Source organism: Hibiscus syriacus, unplaced genomic scaffold, assembly GCF_006381635.1.
Source record: "Hibiscus syriacus cultivar Baekdansim isolate YM2019G1 unplaced genomic scaffold, ASM638163v2 tig00116964_pilon, whole genome shotgun sequence".
NCBI classification, from domain to species: Eukaryota; Viridiplantae; Streptophyta; class Magnoliopsida; order Malvales; family Malvaceae; genus Hibiscus; species Hibiscus syriacus.
The window spans coordinates 2629530-2651318 of record NW_024063489.1 but is presented as its reverse complement, the minus strand read 5'-3'; the positions used below and the strand labels follow the sequence as shown (position 1 = coordinate 2651318).

General features: G+C 34.2%; 1 protein-coding gene across 2 annotated transcripts in view; it reads right to left on the bottom strand.

The window, feature by feature from the left end:
• Positions 1 to 8840: 8840 nt before the first annotated feature.
• The window catches only part of LOC120191045 (protein SABRE), a 45639-nt gene continuing 32690 nt past the window's right edge, over positions 8841 to 21789 (bottom strand). The window contains exons 14-24 of one of the 2 annotated variants that reach the window (XM_039194044.1): positions 19229 to 19347; positions 18112 to 18358; positions 16921 to 17145; positions 13805 to 13944; positions 13245 to 13317; positions 11549 to 11650; positions 11297 to 11467; positions 10844 to 11191; positions 10582 to 10749; positions 9932 to 10304; positions 8841 to 9600 (exon numbers count right to left, since the gene is read on the bottom strand). In XM_039194044.1, coding sequence (XP_039049975.1) covers positions 9338 to 9600; positions 9932 to 10304; positions 10582 to 10749; positions 10844 to 11191; positions 11297 to 11467; positions 11549 to 11650; positions 13245 to 13317; positions 13805 to 13944; positions 16921 to 17145; positions 18112 to 18358; positions 19229 to 19347 — 2229 coding nt within the window. In that variant the 3' untranslated portion in view covers positions 8841 to 9337. The remainder of the gene's footprint in view (positions 9601 to 9931; positions 10305 to 10581; positions 10750 to 10843; positions 11192 to 11296; positions 11468 to 11548; positions 11651 to 13244; positions 13318 to 13804; positions 13945 to 16920; positions 17146 to 18111; positions 18359 to 19228; positions 19348 to 21789) is intronic. The other variant, XM_039194045.1, reaches the window with a different exon arrangement.

Genomic DNA, 21789 nt, shown 5'->3' with positions numbered 1-21789 from the left:
ATTTAGAAATCAATTTATTGTATTTGGAGTTCATGGTCTCAAACTCCGAAAATAGTTTATCATAAGCATCTTGTAACTCATTAAAAGATTTTGAATTTAATATATTTGAGTTAGAAGATACCTTTGGCTCTGTGAGAGCTAATAGAGACATTACCTTTATTGGTTCTTCTTCTTCCTTGTCTTCATAGATCTTCTCAAGCTTATCCCACATCTCCTTGGCATTTGAACAAGAAGAAACTCATTTATATACATTAGGATCAATTGCACAACACAACATGTACATAGCTTTTGTATTTTGTTGAGCTTTCTTCCGTTCTTGATCACTCCACTTTTTTGCCTTCTTTGTAGGAGAAGAATATCCTTTCTCAATCATCATCCAAGCTTCCATATCAAATGCTTGGATAAATATCATCATAAGCTTCTTCCAACGACGATAATTTGTTCCATTGAAGTGTGGAGGCACATCAATTGGTCTGGATTCTTCCATGGAGAATGAACCAGAAGTGGACGCCATCTTTATCGATTTAACTCTTCCCGGATCTACTCAAGAGGCGGTTAAACCTTCAAATGAGTCAAGCTCTGATGCCAATTGTTGAGTTAATCGATTGATGGAAATGGCCAAGAGGGGGTGAATTGGCAATTAAAATTTTGGTGGAAGCTTTTGCAAAAAATTGAAAATATTTGCATAATGGTTTAGAGTTGTTCGACTTTCTCAACCAAAGTATACGTCCACTACCTTAGCTATCCACACTAAGGATTTTCCAACAAATTCACTAATTTGTTCTTTCTTTTGAGGACAAAGAGTAACCTTACAACTCCCTCAAGAATTATACCTCAAATTCTTGAGCACACTCTTTTTCAAAGAGAAATACACAAATTTGTAAACTTACGAGGAAAATCTCACAAGGTAAGATGTTTGCACAATTCTAGAACAAGAAAAGAACACTAAAAAATAATTACAAATGAGCACAAATGGTGTTATTGAAAGGAAAATTGGCTTGATTTGCACAAACTTGGTGTTTGATGCTTTCTTTCTTGTTTCTCTATGATTTCTTATTGATAAAAGGCTTCATAACTTGTTTAAATACTCCCTCAATTAATTCTGAACGTTGGGGATGATTAGTGGAGTCAATGGAGTCGTTTAAGTGTGAAAACCATTAATACAACAGCTTGGAGCGTGGGGGGAATCGGTACCCCTTATGGGGAATCAATTCCCTAAGTGTAAAATTCAAATATTTCGACCATTAATCAGGGGGGAATCGGTTCCCTCCGAGCATACTGGAATTCTCGGAGCCAAATAATTCAGGGGGGAATCGGTTCCCTCTGAGCAATCTGGAATTTTTGGCTTTGAAATGGTTCAAAATATTTTGTAAAATTGTTTTGAAATTATTTTAAGACTAAAACTTAATTTTACACTTGAGTAAGGATTAAAAATGACTTTTAAAAGATTTGGAGTAATATTTTGATATTCGAATAATTATATCAAATATACTTAGAAAACCTTATTGGAAAATCTTAAAATTCATTTATCTTAATTTGTTATATCGAAATATCAAAATGTTTTTAACAGAAGTATCGATACTGGACCTGGGGTGCTGATACTATTCAGAATGAAATTGTGAATTAAAGTGTTTATTTTGGTTTAAGTTATTGATGATCGATTATTAGTGATTCAAATTTCGATATTCATATTAATCGTATATTTTTGTAGATATCGTACGAAAGCAAGTTCCGGACGAATCGACAATATAAGATTGACCAAGAGAGAGATAAGAGTTTTGATTTGACTAAGTGAAGCTAAGGTGAGTGCATACTATTATATATATTGTCTTATGGAATGAAGACTTGCGATGAATCTATTTTCAATGTTTTGATTACATGATTACATGAATATAAGCATAGTTTTGATTTTGTTATTATGTGAACATGCATTGTTTATATTTTATACTATATGATATTGACCTATGTGATTACATGAAAATGTGATATAAGCTATGTGACATTGACCTTTGTGATTACATGAAAAATGTGATATAAGCTATGTGACAATGATCTATGTGATTATATGTCTATGTGATATAAGTTATGTGAAATGTTATAAATGATAAAGCCCAAAAGTATGTGATATGAGAGTTAAAGGTATAATTGGCATGCTAAGAGTCGAGGGTTCTACGTGGTCTTTCAGGATATTTCTACGTGGTCCTTCGAGACATATCTATGTGGTCCTTCGGGACATTTCTACGTGGCACTTCGGTGCATATTCTACTCGGTACTTCAATGCAATCTATATGAGATTTGGTGATAGCATTAGTACACAACCTCAATGCACTCACATACATTAAGTTCTCAATGATGTACCATGGCCTATTAAAAGAAATGATATAAATGAACAGTGCATGATGATATATATGTATATATACATGCATGTTTTTGTTCTATAATGTGTTCTATGGTTTATTTATATGATTTTATGAAATGCTTAGAATATGATTGAGTGTTTTAATGTTTTATTACGCACTTTATATGATTTATATTTTTTATTATAAGCTTTAAACTCACTACAATATAAATTTTTTATTACAATAAAAATTAATATGAATTTATATAATATTTTAAATAAAATAAAATAATATTTTAAATTAATTTTAAATTAAACTATAGTATAACAAAACTACTAGATTGTACTTGTTATAACTGTAGTTAATCGGGATTGTTCTAGTGACGTCCCTACTTATTTATGAACTTGATTTGATTTATCCTAGTTTAGAGAAAAAAATGTAGCACATGAATTGAGTGAGTGGGTTCGCTTTTGTCTTGGGGACAAAATAAAGTGTGATTTATTTATTATTTTATAATTCGTTTTTAAAATAGCCATGTTTTCCCAAGGACAAGGACAGAAATAAAGAATAGATCCGGCACCGTTTCCCAACTTTTAAAAATATAAAGCATATGAAAATTCATAATTACAAGAAAGCTTCCTTATGTACATTGCGAGACGGTGCATGCATTATAATTTGCATCTTCATAACTAAATGGAGCATGTGAATTTATCATATGAATATACTATTGAACTATCTTGTCAGATCACGCACCTATGTTTGGTATAATTTGTTGACCCTAATTCTAAGATATTGGAGAACTTAGGAAATCTAAGGCAGGTAACAAGCAACGTGGAAGATATCCAGCCTCACAAGTCTGGTTGCGTTTTTTTTATTAATAAACTACAATTTGCACAATCATTAGTATACTTCCTGTTTTAGCAAAATAATTGTTTTTAAGATAAATATGCATTTTTTAATTGAAAACGGACGTTATTTCCTAATCGTTAAAAAAATATCAGTTTTCAATATGTTAGAAATTTAATATTTTTACACGAATCAGGGTAAATGAATTATTATTGTTTCTTGAGGTTTCGAGTTCTTAGACCATGAATGTGAACGTTTAATATCAAATGTTCTTTGAAGAGATATTGTCTTGTACTTATCACGTACTTATCACATATTAATCAATGAAAAAGTTAACATTTCTTATCCTATAACACATTATAATTTTAAATTGTCAAAATTAAAATCATTTTTTAATATATAAAGTATATACCATATTTTTAAAAAAAAATGGAAAAGCAATGCACGGCCCATAGATAATTCACGTTCGGCCTCCAACAATGCGGGCGGAGAAAAAGAAGTTGGGTTACAACGACACCGTTTTCGTTGAATGTGGTTTGAGTTATATTGAGTTAGAAGAACAATTAATGTAGGGAGGTTCCTAACCAAATTTGGTTGACTCACTCCCAAACTACCTGTGAATGAAAATTGGTTTTTTACTTTTATAAAAAAATACCAGTCCAAGTACATGGCATACAATTAAAACTTGTATATAAAAATAATTCCTTCTTCGACCGTGTTTAAAAAAAACAGTTTCACTAATTGTTCTACGCTAAGAAACACACGAACCTTTTTCTTCTTATTTAAGTTTCTATACCCTTTGTGGATTCGAAATTTGATTTCGATTTGACCATAACTGCGACTTTTTAACTTTTGAAAAAAATAATGTGTTTCATAAACTAATTTTGTATCTAATGTAACTCTCAAATTTAAAAAAATAATTGATAAAAGATAATTTTGATTGTTACGATATTAATGTGACAATTCACGGTGGGTGGTGATATAGCAGAACTTAATTGATTATTTTAGAAATTATGAGAGCTTAATTGATTTTTTAGAGAGTTCAAGGAATTGATGTTATTCTTTGAGGTTTCGAATTCGAGTTCCATAAATATCAGATGTCTGAGTGTTCAGTGTCAAATGGTTGAGAATTACCTTTGAACAAATATTACCTTGTACTTACCCAAATAAATAATATATATATAATAAATACTTAAAAATAGTTTTTTTTTTTAAAAAAAAACACTACAAATCTTAAAATATCACAGCTTATAAAATGATAAATTACAAATTATCAATAAAATAAAAACTAAAAAAGTATTTTAAGAAAAATTAAAATTTTTGAATATTCTCATTGAAAAAAATCTTAATTTCTCTTATCGACTTACGTTTATTGTTATTTATTGAACATATTTTTAGTCGAATATATAATAATATTTTTTATATAGTTTTAATTTTTTAAAATACTTCTCGAACATAAGTTCATGTGACCATAAAATATGAATTCAGAAACTAATAAACAAGATAAGTGCACTTTACATGCCAGCTTATTATATGATATGTTAGAGTCGTTGAATAGCCTTTTAAGTTATCTGAAATATAATTAGACATGTGTATAATTAATTCGAATGAGTTATGATACTTTCTAATTATGTTCGGATGTAAAATTCTTAAATCTCAACTAATTCAATAAGAATTCTTTATATAAAGTATATATAAATATATGATAATAAAAACATGTTTAGCATGTGTATATGTATGAGATAAAAATGTATGACACGTGTAATGATATTTGATATAATTATGAAATTAAACCTTTGAACTTCCTAAAAAAATCAATGTTGCCTTCAAACTTGTCCCTCTATTATATTATTATTAACATGTTAACCGTTATGTCAACATAATAAACCACTGCATCAATAATATAATAGGCCACATCAACATGGTAACAATCAATGTCAAAGAACTAAATTGACCCAATTCGCGAGTTTAAGTGTTAAATTAAGTATACTTTTCGGAGGAGGTTAAATTGATTATTTGGTACGGATTTGGGGGAAATACCATTTTAGCCTTTATTTAACCTTTTAAAAATATGTGAAAATACAATAACACATTAACACGCATATAATGATATTTATTGTATTTTAGGAATAAAAGTAATTTTGTAATTATTGATCGAGTTGATATTTAATTAATCAATAACATCAAACTCAATTAAAACTTTAAATATCAAGTATAGATAATTAATTAATTCAAATAAATCGATGTCAGTTTCTTATTATTATCCGTCTGCCTTGTTGAAACTTTTGTATGATGTTTTTCAATTCCTTTATTAGCAGACAAATTGGGTATTCCAAGCTGACTTGGACAACAAGTTGAGGGAGGAGAGATTTCTTGTGATCACTAAAAAATGTAGGAACTAAGCTGGTGAAGTGAGGTCCAATCAATTCATATTCTTAACCGATGACTGAAAATAATGCACCATTATTCTAATACAACTTGCATGCATGCCATGGCAGCAACAGCAAGTTGCACATAATAATAATAATAATAATAATAGTAAAAAAACAGATGTAGCAAAATGACGATCTAATTTCATAGCCAGCTCTCGCAAGCTTCCAATTGAAGTGTTTTCCAAATAGCATTCTTATGTTTCATATACAACTTGATTTATAAATAATTTTATTATTGATTTCTGAGTTTGCATTTTATCTTTACGAGAGGTAGAGATTTAAATAGTGATTGGTAGCAGAATAACAACTGATATATAATGGTAGTGACGGTGTCTAAAACTGTTATTGTAAAAAATAGTGGTGTGAAGTGAAATTACACTATGGTGGTTCGCGACCATAATTTAACAAGTAGCGGCCAATTGCAACAAAGAAACAAAAACCAATTCAGTTTAATCGATTGTAGTTAACTCTATTATTTTAATTAATTTAATTTATCTCGTGTTAAAATTATTAATTATGTTTAAAAATATAAAAGACGTGCAAATATATTGTATTTATTTATATTTAAATACGTGACCAGTCATTTGATTGAAAAAAGCACTTTGATTAGTATTTTTATGTGACTGATATTTTCATGAGTTGTTGGAGCAAGAAAATTAAGGCTAGAATGCTACCATTTCCGTGAAGGAAAATTTATGAGATAAAAACTTTTCCATTTGGTAACAAGAAAAGCACGGGATTTCTACAAACTCACGTGAGCTAATCTAAGCTGTTCAAAGATTTTCTACGGGAACAAATTAATTAGAGATTTGGTATGAATATAAGTTCACATAATGCTATTTTTTAATAAATATAATTAATTATTAAAATACTAATTACTAACATTTGTTTTAAGATGTTTCCAATGATGAGCCAGCATGTGGTTTACATTAGATTTATAGCATAAAATACAAACCGATTACAAAGTTAATTTTTTTTATTAGTCAGAATGAATACAATATAATATTTGTTCAAAAAATTTCAATCATTTGACATTGAACGCTCATACCCTTACATACGTGGTGTTCGAATTCAAGACCTCGAGAAATAATAACAATTTCTTAACCGTTAAGACCGTTTAACTCGTGCAATTACAAAGTTATTTCTAAAATGTTTTTAAAATTTATAAAATCATAATTTTAACCATATATAATCAGAATTTGTTGAATAGATATTAATACAAATTTTATAAAGAATTTTCGTAATTAAATATAATTTTAAGTATCTTTTAAAAGCATAATCTTTTAATCAAATCATAATATCATTTTTGACGCAATACAAATTATAATATCTAAATTATTATAATTTTCAAAAACTGAATTAGAAGTAAGTGTAACACATTTGAATTCACCATCTCCTAAATGTTACAACAATGACAACATCCGCTTAACTAATATTTAATTAACTTTAAGAACATAATTTAAATTATTTTTAAAAAAAAATTACATAGTATAAAATTTAAGTCAAATTAATATAATATTAAAGAACATACATTTGAATCTTATGTTCGCTATATATGCCTTCGTTTGAAAATGGTAATTTTTCATCAAAAGTATGCTTATTCATGAGGGAAAAATTCAAATGTTGTTTGAATGTGTAAACTCTCAACAGTGGCCTAGTAATTAGGAGTTTATTTTTCTCTCCTAATAGTCTAAGATTTGACCCTCTGTGTAGTAAAAAAAAAAATACAATTTGGATTTGCAAATACATTCAATAGACAAACTTTGCATGTAATCTCTACAATCATTATTTACAATAGGCAATTTCACATGCATGATAAAACAATAGGAATCCCTTGTGGCCTTACTCATCCACCAAGAAAAAGAAAAATACAAAACAATAGAAAGGCATATAGGCTAAAAGTCAAGGCCATTATTGGAGGAGTTTTATAGTAATACAAGTTTCAAAGAGGGTGGGAGCATTTAAAACCTAAGCCACTAGCTTAAGAATTAAATACATATGAATAGATACCCCATTCTAATTAACAGAAAAACATATGAAAAGTTGGAATTCTGACTTGTGCATAAAATATCTGAAGGAATCATGAAATGCTGATTGATTATCCTTAGATGCTGCTATAACAAGAGCATATGTGAAAATGGTACCAGTTTTTTTAATACACGTGAAGAGTTTATATTGCATCTTAATGATGTTACTCTTTTTTTAAAATAATAAGCCTTCAATTATGATATTAAAGGTACGAAGGAATGACAAATTATGCCGAGCCTTCAATCATGGAATCGGTTTTTTTTATGGGTATTGGTGCTTATTAGATTCTTGTATTTGATTGGGCCACCCTTGCTGAGTAAGACTTCTATATGCATAGCATAGGTCCTGAGAAGGGACTAGAGGTGCACAAAAAATCCGAATATCCGATTTTGGGTAAAAAATATCCGAAACCGGATTTTGGAAAAACCGGTTTTTTTTAAACCGGATCGGATATTTAAAAACCGGATAGTATAACCGGTTTGAGAAAAAATTGAATGACCGGTTTTTTTACCGGATTAAAAACCGGTTTTTTTCAAACCGGATAAAAAACCGGTTTTTTATCCGGATAAAAAACCGGTTTTTTTAAAAAACTGGTTTTTTATCCGAAAAAATCCGGTTTTTTTTTTTAAAAACCGGTTTTTTGCAAACCGAAACCGGTTACACCGGTTACACCATTCGACCCTCCAAACCGGTTAGGATCCGAACCGGTTTTTTTAAAATCCGGTTTTTGGGTTGGGAGAAAAAACCGGATCGGTTTTTATCCGATCCGGATCGGATTGAAATCCGGCTTCTGTGCATCTCTAGAAGGGACGATTTCTTTAATCTTATATTTGACACTTTATGTTGATATCTTATTTAAATATGGAACCAACTGGCCAACATTACATTTTTATTAGAGAGATGCATTTAATTTTGGATAAAGAAGAGGTGTATAATATTAGTGTCACTTCACAAGACTCTTTTTCAGTCCGAACAATGGAGATTCCCCCCCCCCCCCCCCAACATAATACCCTTTGTTCTCTAATTGATGAAAAAGAAACACTTCGTTCTCTAGTTTCTAATCAGAAATTGAAACATATTCTGCTCTAGTCCGCTTTTAAATTCGAAGTATCATATTATTTTAGATGGTTCGAATACAATTAACTTGGGATAAAAATACAAACATGTTTATTCCACACAAAATGGCATCTCAATTAGAGTAACTTTCACATTTATTTCTATTCCAAAATATAAATTATTTTAAATGTATGTACAAAACTATAGTGATTGGTGGCTTTTATAATCTGTTTATATTTTTCTACCCAATCTACAAAATGTATGGATTTGAACCTGCTTCAATCACTTGGTCTCTATCAGGCCAAATGAATGGAGGGTCATTAAGTGCAAATGTGATCTAACCCAGGCATCCAAAGATCAATCATCCAGAACAGAAGGGTATCATCAGACAGTATATCCATAGTCAATATTGGCCAAGCACAGGTATACCTTCGTGTTCCTTGAGCTTGGTGATCTGCAACCATGTTCTGTTTGAAGATCAGCAATGAGTCTATCTTCATGCATGTTTAAATGTTAGTCAAAATGCAGCTGCTTGTCATCCCTGTTCGGAAGTAAATTGGGCATACATTTGCAGATCACATACTGTTTGCTCCAATTAAGGCCATCAAACAATCCTTATCAGTTGATGAGACGAGTCTATTCATGAATATCCTCATATGGCGAGGATTCACTAGAAGAGTCGGTTTCAAATGAAGTGATCTCCATCGGATCCATTGGTGATGATGGAAGTGATTCTCTCTGTTGGGAAGATGAACCTGAACCAGAACAAAGTATAGTCAAGTCGGTCGGTGATGATGGAAGTGATTCTCTCTGTTGGGAAGATGAACCTGAACCAGAACAAAGTATAGTCAAGTCGGTCGGTGATGATGGAAGTGATTCTCTCTGTTGGGAAGATGAACCTGAACCAGAACAAAGTATAGTCAAGTCGGTCTAAATTAAATCATGTATTAAATTAATTAATTAGAAGAATTACCTAAAAATGAACAATAAAAACTTTCCAATTGTTTTTATGGATGCATTGGGTCAAATTTGGGAAACAATTTAATTTTTTCTGAGTGATGTTGGACGGAAATTTGTAGTTTAGTTAAAAGGGTAAAGCTAATAGGGAAACCTCAAGAATTACACCAGTGTTCAAACAAGAATAAGGGAACCCTTCTTTTTACTTTCATTTTCCATAAAAAACATAAAAATGGTAAGGAATATGTTAAAGGGGTGGAAACTCATACATACCTTTCTGTCCTCTTGAGCGGAACTTCTTTGTGTGCCGCCTAATAAGTTTCTTAGCTTTGGTTATGGTCAGCTGCCTGGCAAATGGAGAGAATTCGGCTTCATTTTCACTCCTCTCTCCATGGAAATCATTCTCTGCTTCACCCCTCATAGTTCGTAGCACAAATTGCTTGGCTTTACGCCGTTGAGTGTTGAAGAGGCCCCTAATGGAAGTAACAAATCCATCCCCAGCTCCATCACTAGGACGCTTAAGAAAGGTTATCGGATATGGACCAGGTTTCTCAACCTGGTCATTGTCACTGAGATTCAGGTCACTATCAGGAACTCCAGTTCCACTCGGCTGTTGAGTATGTGCCTTGTCTTTGAACTTCTTACCCTACCAAATACCAAATAATTAATAGGAAAATCAGCAGATCTGCATTGGGCCTCACTTAAGCTTCACCAAACTTGCAAATGCAGTTATGAACTACAAATTCTAAATTCTAACATTGTTTTCCATGCTGTCTCAGTTTTACAATATTTTTCATGAAGCATTACAAATATCCAAGTCATAAGCCAGGCCAATAGGAGGGGACATGGAGACCAGTGCCCTTAAAGTAAGAGAGATTTCAGATTAGGTGATTTGCAGGTAGCTTCGTATCAAGATCCCTTACCTGCATTCCGGTTACAGACTTTAGAACTCCCCATATAATATGCTTCTTAACTCGAGAGAACAGTCTTCTCCAAGTTCCAGTGAACTCCACACGGTGAAAAGTATCCATGAGCAACTTGAGATCATTTACAACAAATCTGGACCCTTCATAGGTAACTAGTAGCTCAACCTAATTCACAACAACAGAAATTATATGGCAATCAAAAACAAATAACAGAAACACACAACAGATAACCAATTAAAATCAAGTAAACAAAACCAACCTGACTTATCTTGATATTGTGAAATTCCATCATTTTCCTAGGCCTAGATTTTTTCTCTTCATTGGATTTTCCGACCTTTTTCTCTTCCTGAGATGATCGACCAGACTTAACAGGTTTGGTGTCTTTCATCTTATTTTTAGAGGACTCATCTTGTTGTTCAACATTAACTAGTGTTCCACTTTTGGTAGAAGAAACGCTGGAAGAGTGAGCATGTAGGACAAGCTCATTAGCCACTGATTCTGCAACATTCTCTTCCCATGTTCTGTCAAAAGAAGATGATCTCCTCAACTCATGGCCAGAACCAGAACCAGAAACAACATTTGATTTTGGGGCTTGCACCTTTGATGTCTGCATGTAGATTCCAAAAGGAGTTTATGGAAACTAAAGCATAAAAATATATAAGATCCTAAGTTGCCACTATACTACAAAGTAGGGAAGGATAAGGATGCTCACTTGGGCTGACGCAGCAGGAGCAGACTGATTGGTAATGGATGTACAAGACACACTTGGTTTGGATGGTACCTCAGACTCCTTTGTTGAATGGTTGCCTGATGCAGAAACATCGTGGTTTGAGGCACCCTTCTTTAGACGTCTAGCACCAGCTGTTGTGGAGATCCAAACTTCCTGCATCTCCAAAATTTAAAGCATGAGAACATTCACCAATTGTTCACTTATGGACTCAAAGGTCTAAAGCCCAAAACTAACCTGCCGTCTTAGTGAATCTTGTTCTTCTTCTGGGAAGAAATACCCCCACATCATTCTGTACATTGTCTCGGTCAAATGAATCTTAAGGGGGTATATCTCTACCTATAGCACAAATATATAACTAGTCAAAATTTTTTTTTTGATAGGAATAGCTAGTCAAAATTTACAAACAGTAGTTCGTCAAAGTCACAGATGCTTCCAATAGCTAATATAAAAGAAATGCTTATTTCTAATACAAACTGCTTGCGAGTCTATATACGTTAGAGAACAAAATTGCTATCTGAACTCTATGCTTCCAGAGATGATCTATTGGAAGATACTTGGGTCTATTTTTGGCACACATGGTCATGTTATTGATGCCTTCATTCCTAAAAAAAGAAACTCGAAAGGGGTCCGTTTTGGGTTTATTCATTGAAGGAGAGCGATCTCAAAAATGAATGGCTCTCGTATCGACGGCAGCAAAGTTGGCGTTTCTTACGCTAAATTCAAACCTCGACATTCCTATTGGAGGAAGTCCTCGACAGGTGTTCTTCGCAAGTCCGGGATGGAAGATGATTCGAGGAAGAATCATTATAAAGTTGAAGGTGTTATAGATGAAGAAAAACTTCAGGTGTTGAGCAATTGTCTAGTGGGGTGGTGCAAGGACTTTGTCAAAATTGGTCATCTCGCTAGACAAATGCAAGCGAAGGGCCTCACTGGCTTTACCTTAATGAGAGCTGTTGGTAATGCGATTTTAATGATTTTCGAAGACAATGCTTCATTGAGAAGTGTGAAGAACGATAAATCAAATATTCTCGCAGAGTGGTTCTCAATAGTCGAAGCTTGGTCAGAGAGTTTGGTAATGGAGTGTCGTCGAGTATGGTTAGTTTGCGAGGGTGTTCCTTTTCACGCATGGAATTGGGATACTTTCAAGAACATTGTTGATAAGTGGGGTTTATTACTAGCTATCGACGAAAGTTGTCAGTCTCCATCATCCTTTGATCGGACAAAAATTCAAGTCCTCATAAAGGCTGATGCGAGAATTGATGCGATGGTGGAATTGAAGGTTGGTGACAACTTCTTCAAGATCATGGTGCATGAGATAGAGCCTTCATTCAAACCAAACTCTTGGGCTCCTGAAGAAGACGAGTCTCATTAGATTAGATCTTGTCTCTTCAATTGTGGTTTTGTTTTTTCTATATGGTTGTAGGTGTTGCTTTTAATTTGTATTATGTTCTGTTGCGTTGTTTTAATCCTACTGCTAGTGGTGTAATTAGAAGTAAGATGATTAGATTGTGGCTTTGGATGAGGTTATATAGGGTTAAGGTGTTTGTTGTAATGGTGTACATCACCATGAGAGGATATTCCGTGGTGTCTTTTGTATCGGGTATTATTATCAATAAAATTTGAGGTACTCTTTTCTTCCTTCCATTTTTCGTTAACATACTTTTAGTATGTGAACGAATACGAAGGGAGTTTTTAATGAGACCTCCAACTTCTATCAAAAAAAAAAAACTCTATGCTAAACACTCAGTTAATCACATGTATCAGTAAAGCTTCCCCACAACCAAGGTCTGACCCCAAAGCCATGATGCAATTATGGCTCTTGCATTCACAACAATAGACAGCCATATATAAGACCCTGGCTTCTCTATCATTAAACACTCAAACTCATTTGAACTACATGCTTAAGGAATAAAGAAAGAGTTAGTTTTACCTGAAAAAGATCCAGAGAAGAGTTCCCATCTTTTGGAGCTCCCTGCTTTGCATCTACACGAAGCATGACTTTTCTGCAACGGGAAAAATTCATATCATGATTTTCTAAAGAATTATCACAACATTAGCGGAGGTAAGTAATCCAAAAATCTTCACACGTATCACCAGATGAAAATATACCAGAGAAAATATTCCCTTATACCCCAACCACACACAACCACATGAATAACCAGAAGTATTGGCCTCACTTCAGTATGCCAGTTTATAAATAATTCTTTTCTTTATAAAGAAGGCCATCTTCACAAAAAGTCATGTTTCTGATAACAGAAAGGTAACAAAGTAAAGATTGGTGGCAAAACCAGTCAAACATAAGATAGAAGTAAATATAGTAGGTTCTTTTGGCAGAGGACCATCTAATTGGGTATTAAGGAGGTTGAAATGAGGCTATTGTCAACATAATAGCTAAGAAAGTCGCAATTTTAAATATTCATAAAAGTAGTTGCAACTAAGCTATGACTACATAAGCAAGTAAAGTGACAAAGTTAAGGAAACAGTATGTACTTTCCCCATTCTCGAGGAGGATTCCAAGCTGATAAAAGCATATCAGACTTGGCATTAGGCAGGCAGTTTCTCACAACAAAAGACTTGGTTCTAAACTGAGCAACACCAACATCTTTGAAATCGCGGTCAAAATCATAAATCTGCATGAACAGGAGAAACATAAACTTGTGAGATACAATACTCGAAAGCAAAACATTATTTAAGTGCAACTCATTATGGAATTCAAACCTCAACTCAACCACAGTCCAATAAATAAAAAACAGTGAAAATTTCAAAATAATAATAATAAAAGCAATGGACAGAAAAACCAATATTAACTCCTTGTACTCAAAGGTGCAAGCCACATAAATAGCATATGCCAATGGAAAGCAAGGCACTAATTTCTAAGATGAGTGATCAATCAAAACCAACTTTATATTTAATAGGTTAAATATATAACTTTGGTTATACAAGTTAAAAAAGATGAGCCCAATCATTTTCTAGTAGTCCAAATATAGGCACCATCAGACCTAATCAAAAGTCCTCATCAAATTCAAGCTCTAAGTTCCATTCACAGCAATATATAAGTGTATTCCGGCCCTTTCTTATTCCTTTAAACCATGCATGTACTATCACACCAGTCAAATAAGTTACAGCTGACATAAATTCAAAAACAAGGGGCTGATTTTCTTAGTGCCTTTTTCCTTTCATGATCTCCACATAGGTACAAATAAGCAAGTACACAATTCAAATAAAACAAATTTATTTGGGTTGTTTAGCAATCTCTCTTGATTTGCTTCACTGTTGTAAATGAGTTTCTAAAAACTTTTCTTGTTGATGATATATACAAAAATATATATATATATATGTTTATCAATAAAATTTTATAATAATTTTTTTTTTTTGATAAAATAATGCCTCATTAAAAACCCCCTTCTTATCCTACATGTTACAAACATAACATGAAGGACATTGGAAGGAGGAAAAGAGTGCCTCTAACTTTTATTAATTAGAACAATAATACACCTCCACACCTCAACAGCTAACAACTTCTTACAAAACAGAAAACCATAAATCTGAAAACATAACACACCCTGATACTCCCTAAATAAGAACAACCAAGGCATAACACCTTAACCATTACATAAACCTAAAAATCAGCCTATACCAGCTTTAGCTAATTCATCCGCTTCCCAATTTGCTGCTCTCGAGATGAGCCTTGTGATAATACCCTTCCTCTCCACAGTAGAAGCTATATCCCTTACCAAGGAATGAAACAAAGTAGTACTAAGGTTCGGATTATTAATCCACTTCAGAGCATTAGAAGAATCCGATTCCAAAATGATCCTCTGATTTGAAAAGAAATCAGCTTCAACCTACTCAATAAGAATCAACCCTCTCTTGATCGCCAAAAGCTTTGCGAGTAAGGGAGGACCTCCCCCTACCTTCTCTGAAAATGACCCAAGCACCATCCCACTGCCATCCCTAATCAAGCCACCTATTCCGCCCTTATCCCAACATTTGACCATTGCACCATCTACATTTACTTTTAAGAACCCTTCCGGAGGAGGACTCCACCTAGAAGAAGGAAGATACCTCTTATTCAGATTGACATGTTGATCTGCTAGTTTTAAATCCCCCATCAAGGAATCGAAATGAAAATGAACATCCTTAACTGATGTTTCAAACCAAGAAACAGTTCTGAAACGTGAAATGAAGAACAACGCTGAATCTACCTTCCCATTCTGAAAAATCACCTCATTCCTACATTTCCAAACAGACCACAACACTGCTCTTGAAATAAACTTCCATATATGAGATCGCGGCACTAGGTCATCCCAGGCAATTAAGAAATCCGTCAACGAACCAGGAACCGCAAGGAAAACATTCCATAACTTTAAAAACTTAGCCCACAAAACCCATACCACTTCACAGTGAAGAAACAAATGAGAGACCGACTCATTGTACTTCCTGCACAAAGGGCAGACGGAGTCTTCAACCCCAGTAACTCCTCTCTTCAGCAGTTCCTCTTTCACCGCAACTCTATGATGAGCAAGTTGCCAAACAAAAGATTCCACACGTGGTGGAGCTACTCCTTTCCAAACATACCTTTCCCAATTACTTTCTAATTGATCAATACCCTCTCTATCAAAATAAGTCTTCATGCATGATTTTGCTGTAAAACAACCCTCTCCATTTCCCAACCAAATCCAACAATCTTCCTCTACTAGAGACAAAGAAGAGCTATTCAATAGAGAGATAATTTGCAGCCACTGCTCAACCTCCCAATCCACCAAATTCCTTCTCATTTGAATATCCCAAACCCAACCCGAATCATTGTACAATCTGAATTCTGCAACCTTACCCTCTTTGTTATTCGAAAGAGCAAATAACCTTGGAAACCTATCTTTTAGAGGAACCGAACCCAACCAAACATCATGCCAAAACTGAACAGTTTCTCCATTTCCAGCTCTAACACACAAATTTCTCCTAAAACAGTCTCCAAATGCATCACTTGAAAAGAAGTTCTTAACAACTCCTCTCCAAATCCAAGAAGTACGAGCTATCCAAGTATTCCGGATCATCAATGAATTAGGATCCATATTGTAAACACAACACACAACTGATTTCCACCAAGAATTTTTCTCTGCAAGCAAATTTCCACACCCATTTCCCCATAAGAGCCCTGTTTAATAGTAACAGATTCGGAATCCCTAAACCCCCCCAACTTCTTTGGCTTACACACCAAATCCCACCTGATCCAATGAATGTTCTTTTAATCTGATGATCCCCCATAGATCATATATTTCTTCATTTTAATATTTTCTATAACTTTTTATGAATACAATATTTCACATAGATAGCTTATTTGTTAGAACTAATATTCATTTTTTTTTGTTTTAAGACACCTCACATGGAGGGAGTGTGATGATCTGTCTAATTACTCTTTGTAACATTTGGGAAGGAGGGGGTTTGCTCCGTGTCTTTGTGCCAAAGCATATGGCTTAACTACACTGTTTGATCCGGGTCACTGTTAGTTCGGGGAAACAAATATATTTGGAATTACAACCTCCATTAAGAGATACAGGAAGATATAATTTGATATTTCTTTAGCATATCAACCTTCAGGAACTCACCATGTCATTTATCTCAGCCTCGGCAAATGATTTACCATCCACAAGCATGCTCCATACGACTTTGTTACTTTGCAAAGAAATTCGCATTGCACAGGATGGACTTTTGTTCTTTTCTTTCTCCATTAGCCGTAGTTGAGCTGCTTTCTGCAAAGCAACCCGTAAGGATACAGATGCAGCCTTCCTTGACTTTTTTGCATTAATAAGTTCTCTCTTCAGTCCTTGCACCTACACATTTCAAGTTCAATTGCTTAAAAATCTGCCGTGTGCTAAAGAATAGCAACCAATCCACATGGTATCTTTGAAGACAATCAGCCATATGGAATCTTAGAAGACAATCAACCATATGGAATCATAGAAGACAAATACACAGAAACAAAATCCATGCCCAGACTGTAATACAAATCCATGAATAACAAATGTAATAAAACGGGCATATAACAAGAGATAAAAGTCATAAAAAAACAGTAAGCTGGCAGCATTTAGAGCAACAGAAAAATGCCTTATCAAGGTGCGCTCTTATCCCAATAGTAAAAAACAAAGTGCATTTTTGAAATAAATGCCAGATCCAAAGAATTATGTACAATGTAAATCAGTGTCATCTTTTCTAGATTTGATGGTTCAGTACATGTAGGTAGAGTATCTTACTAAATCCACAAGCAATAACACACCGAAGGAGATTACCCACACTGAATTTCACTTTCAAGGAAATTATCCACAATTCTACCATCATAGACGCAGATACACACACTTTGAGTGATGGGTATAAAAGAGCTGAGAACTCATTACAAATTGGATTTGGTATGAAAGAGATGCAACAGGAACACTTAAAATCAGTCTTAACCAGTTAGATAATGTGCATCTTCATTCAACTGTATATTACTGATAATAACCTCCAACAATCACTGCATTCACTGCAGAAAGAAATTTATGGGATCTTAGGAAATGTATTTCCAGGAACAATGTCCCTGAGAGATTTCCCAGACAAGATAAAATGGGAATCAAGTGCATTTACATCATCAGTCAACCTATCAATGTTCCAAAACATTTTTTTCTTATATGAATTTTCTTATAACATAGGCTCCCCAACACAATTAATCTTTAAAATTTGAGGAAAAAAATTCAAAGAGACCATAACTCCGCAATCATGGAAACTTCATATTTAGAGATTGTTAACAAGGTTCTCTTTCTTACCAATATAGATCTTTCACCATTTACCATCCACCAATCACCTTCCTTTTCCAGATGGTCTCCTGAAGTATCACAATGAAGAGACAGCTTCTTAATGTCATTGAGTAGCAACTTCTGCTCCCTTTCTTTCTGTTCAAGGGTGATTTTGGCAAGTTCCACCTCTTCAACACCATCAGGAACCACTTCATCTGCCTCCTCTCCAACATCTTCATCATCTTCGCCAGGACAAGAGAGACTACTTTTTCGAGGCCTGAATTAATCATGTTACTTGCATTAAATTTGGAATAATATACCACTACCAATATTATGTACCAAAAGGTCTATTGGTGCAGAGATTACGCGACTTCTTTAAGTAATTACTAAAGTAAGAGATAATTGCACCATATGACAGAAATGGTGAATGAAGAACACGTTAGGTTTCAAAATGATCAATATAAGACATGTAATAAGTGTAAAGACACTTTGAGTGATATTAATAAGAAATAATAAGCCAAAAAGTACATTTATGGCTTGTAATATAGTATGAAAAAGAGGCCTGGTAAATTTAATAAAACCTGGCTGCAAATGGAAAACAAAACACTGATATCACTTATCATTTAAGCATAGGAAAACAAACACCAACAGAAAAGTAAGTAGAGTAGCTTGTCTAAACTAGCGAAAATTGCTTTACACATTCTTTTCAAACAAAATGATGGCAATCCATGGTCATGTTGATCTTTTTTTTTTGATAGGAATGGTCATGTTGATCTTATCAAGCCAAACCTAACAGTTGAATTTGGATCCATCAAGGACAGTTGCACATATTGAATCCATGGTAGGTCTCACTTTTGCAAATGAAAAAGAAATGATGCCATCATTTCAGAAACACTATCATAATAAAGCCATTTGCCGAACTACTTGTTTTATTGTTCAATCTGAACTACTTGTTTCAAAAGATAAAAATGGAGAAACAATTTTTTTTCTTTTAAAACTAGCGTTTTCCAACAAATAGATCCAACAGGCCAAAGTATGTGAACATTTGGAAACTCCCTACAATTAATTTCTTAAAAAGGAAATTGTTCTGAAAAAAAAACAAAAATCATCAAAGAAACAAAGAGAAAATACTGCAGCATGTACTCACTTGGGAAGCCGAGCAAAGAGAAGATTGGTCAATACATCCAACATAACCTGAAACTGACGAGATGTCATGGTAGCTGTTATGTTGTGAGAGTTAAAGGTCAGTTCTTTTAATGGCTTCACCTGCAACAGGGTTAAAAAATGCATGCAAAATTAAGAGAAGTCAACTACTCAACAAACTGTCATGCAGTAAAGTGATTAACTATAAAAGAAAGCAATTTCAAAGGATTGTATGTCAACACTTTAAGCTTTAAAAATTTTGACAAGTTGAACTTAGCCCAACTGAGACTTTCAACCACTATTAATTCTGCGCTGTGCACCAAATAAACACTCTTTTATCATGTCTCCTCATTATCTTCCTTTTTGTTTTAAATCAACATTTTTCTTCATGTAATATTTAGCTTCAATACTTCTATTAAATTACATCTCTTTTGATTTATAATCAAATACTTGGACATGGATATTGGGGTTGAGAATGTTTGCTCTAGGGAGACTGCAAGTGGTGGGATTCCATGTCAGCAGGATGTTGGGGGGAATTTTATTGAAGGTTGTGAAAGGGGTTTGAGCATGGGGAAGGCCACCTTGGGGCTTGATATTGTTGACCAAGTCAGTGGGTCTAAAATTCAAGGCAGCCCATTGTCTAAAAATAAGGTTATGAAGTCTATAGAGTCTTTGAATGATAGACCTCGGTTTCAATTTATTCCCCGGGCTAGAAGTACTATTAATCGGAGGATGTTAAGAATTGCTCCACTTCGCTCTGGTAGCTCGGAGGGAGAAGTTTCGATCAGTTTTCACGACAGAATTTATAGGAGGGTCAATTCAAGATGGGCTGGGGATTCTTTGGTAGATGCTAGTTTGTCTACAAAGTCTTCTCATTCTTCTTTGAATGCTAGGGTCGAAGCTGCTGCCACAAGGGAAGTGTGTGATCTGTTGGATATTTCTTTTTCAGGGGGTCAACAGTTATTAGAAGATGAGATTTTTAAGAGGGAGAGGACAGGGATTTCGGGGGATAGGGATTAATTCTCTATTCTCTGAGGGGTGCTATGTTTTTCCTTCTTAATGTCTGATCTTAAAATTATTTCTTGGAACATTAGGGGTTTAGGGAAAAGGGAAAAAAAGAGCAGTGTTCAGATTGGTTAAACAGTTTAAACCGGCTATTTTGCTCTTACAGGAGACGAAACTTAGTAACTGTTTGAATGGGTTATTTAGGAAATTAGGGGGTTTCTTGTTGAAGGGAGGCTCTTTTCAACCAGCAGAGGGGCCTGCAGGAGGTCTACTGTGTTTGTGGAATGAGAATGTTTTTGAAGTGACTACTATTTACAAGCAGATCAGATTTGTGGCGTTAACAGGAAAGTTCAAGGTGTCTAGTTTTGAGTGTGTTATTTTAAACATCTATGGTCCGGCTGTAGAGGCTGAAAAAGAGTTCTTTAATGAACTGCTGAGTTTTGTTCAAAGCATTAATTTGCCAATATGCATCGGGGGAGATTTCAATGCATATCTTGTGCAAGAAGAGAAGTGTGGAGTTTCTCAGAATTGGCATTCAATGGAGCTGTTCAGGTTTTTTGTTCAGCAATCTAATCTATTAGATCTTCCACTTTAAGGAGGCAGCTTTACTTGGTGTAGCAATAGGGAGGTTTTGACTTGGGTTAGACTAGATCGGTTCTTAGTCAATGCTGTTTTTTAGGCGGTTTTCCTAAAATGGTTCAAAGAATGCTTCCAAAGTCCCTCTCTGATCATAATCCGGTGCTGTTGGTTGAAGACAACATTAATTGGGGCCCTAAACCTTTTAGGTTTTTCAACTATCTGTTAGAGGAAGAGGGTTTTGTAGATGCTGTTCAGAATTCTATTGCAGATTTGAAAATGGATAGAGGGAGAAGGGGTATTTTCAGTATCTTACAAGGTACGAAATAGATGATTAGGAAGTGGCCAAATAGAAGTCTTTTGGGTATTTCAGAAGCCATTTCAGATTTAGAAAGCAAAATTAATGAGTTGGAGCTGAAGGCTCAGGTCACAGGGTTTTCTTCGCATGATTGGGAACAAATTTTGCTGTACAGAAAGGAGCTGTGGAGATTGCACAGGGTTGAAGAGAGTATTTGGTTCCAAAAGTCGAGGGTGAAATGGTTCAAAGATGGTGACAGAAATACTCGGTTTTTTCATTTATCAGCCTTGAGCAGGAACAGAATCAATAACATTTCTGCTTTGAAGGTGGCAGGAGAAAAGCTGATTGATTCCGACCGAATTAAGTCCTTTGTTTCAGACTTTTTCAAGAAAATTTATAACTAAGGATACTCTGGAAGTTGAAGACATGAATTTTCCTTTTGCAAAATTAAGTGTGGACCAAAGGAACAGCCTGGAGGTTAAGTTTTCTGAGCAGGAGGTTAGGGAGGCCATTTTTTCCTCGGATAGTTCCAAAGCACCTGGGCTGGATGGTTTCTCAATGGGATTCTTCAAGAAATTCTGGCCTACTTTAAAGGTGAAAATTATGAAGTTTGTGGATGACTTCTTTGGTGAAAAGAGTTGGGATCATGGGGTTAACCATTCTTTCATCACTTTGATCCCAAAGAA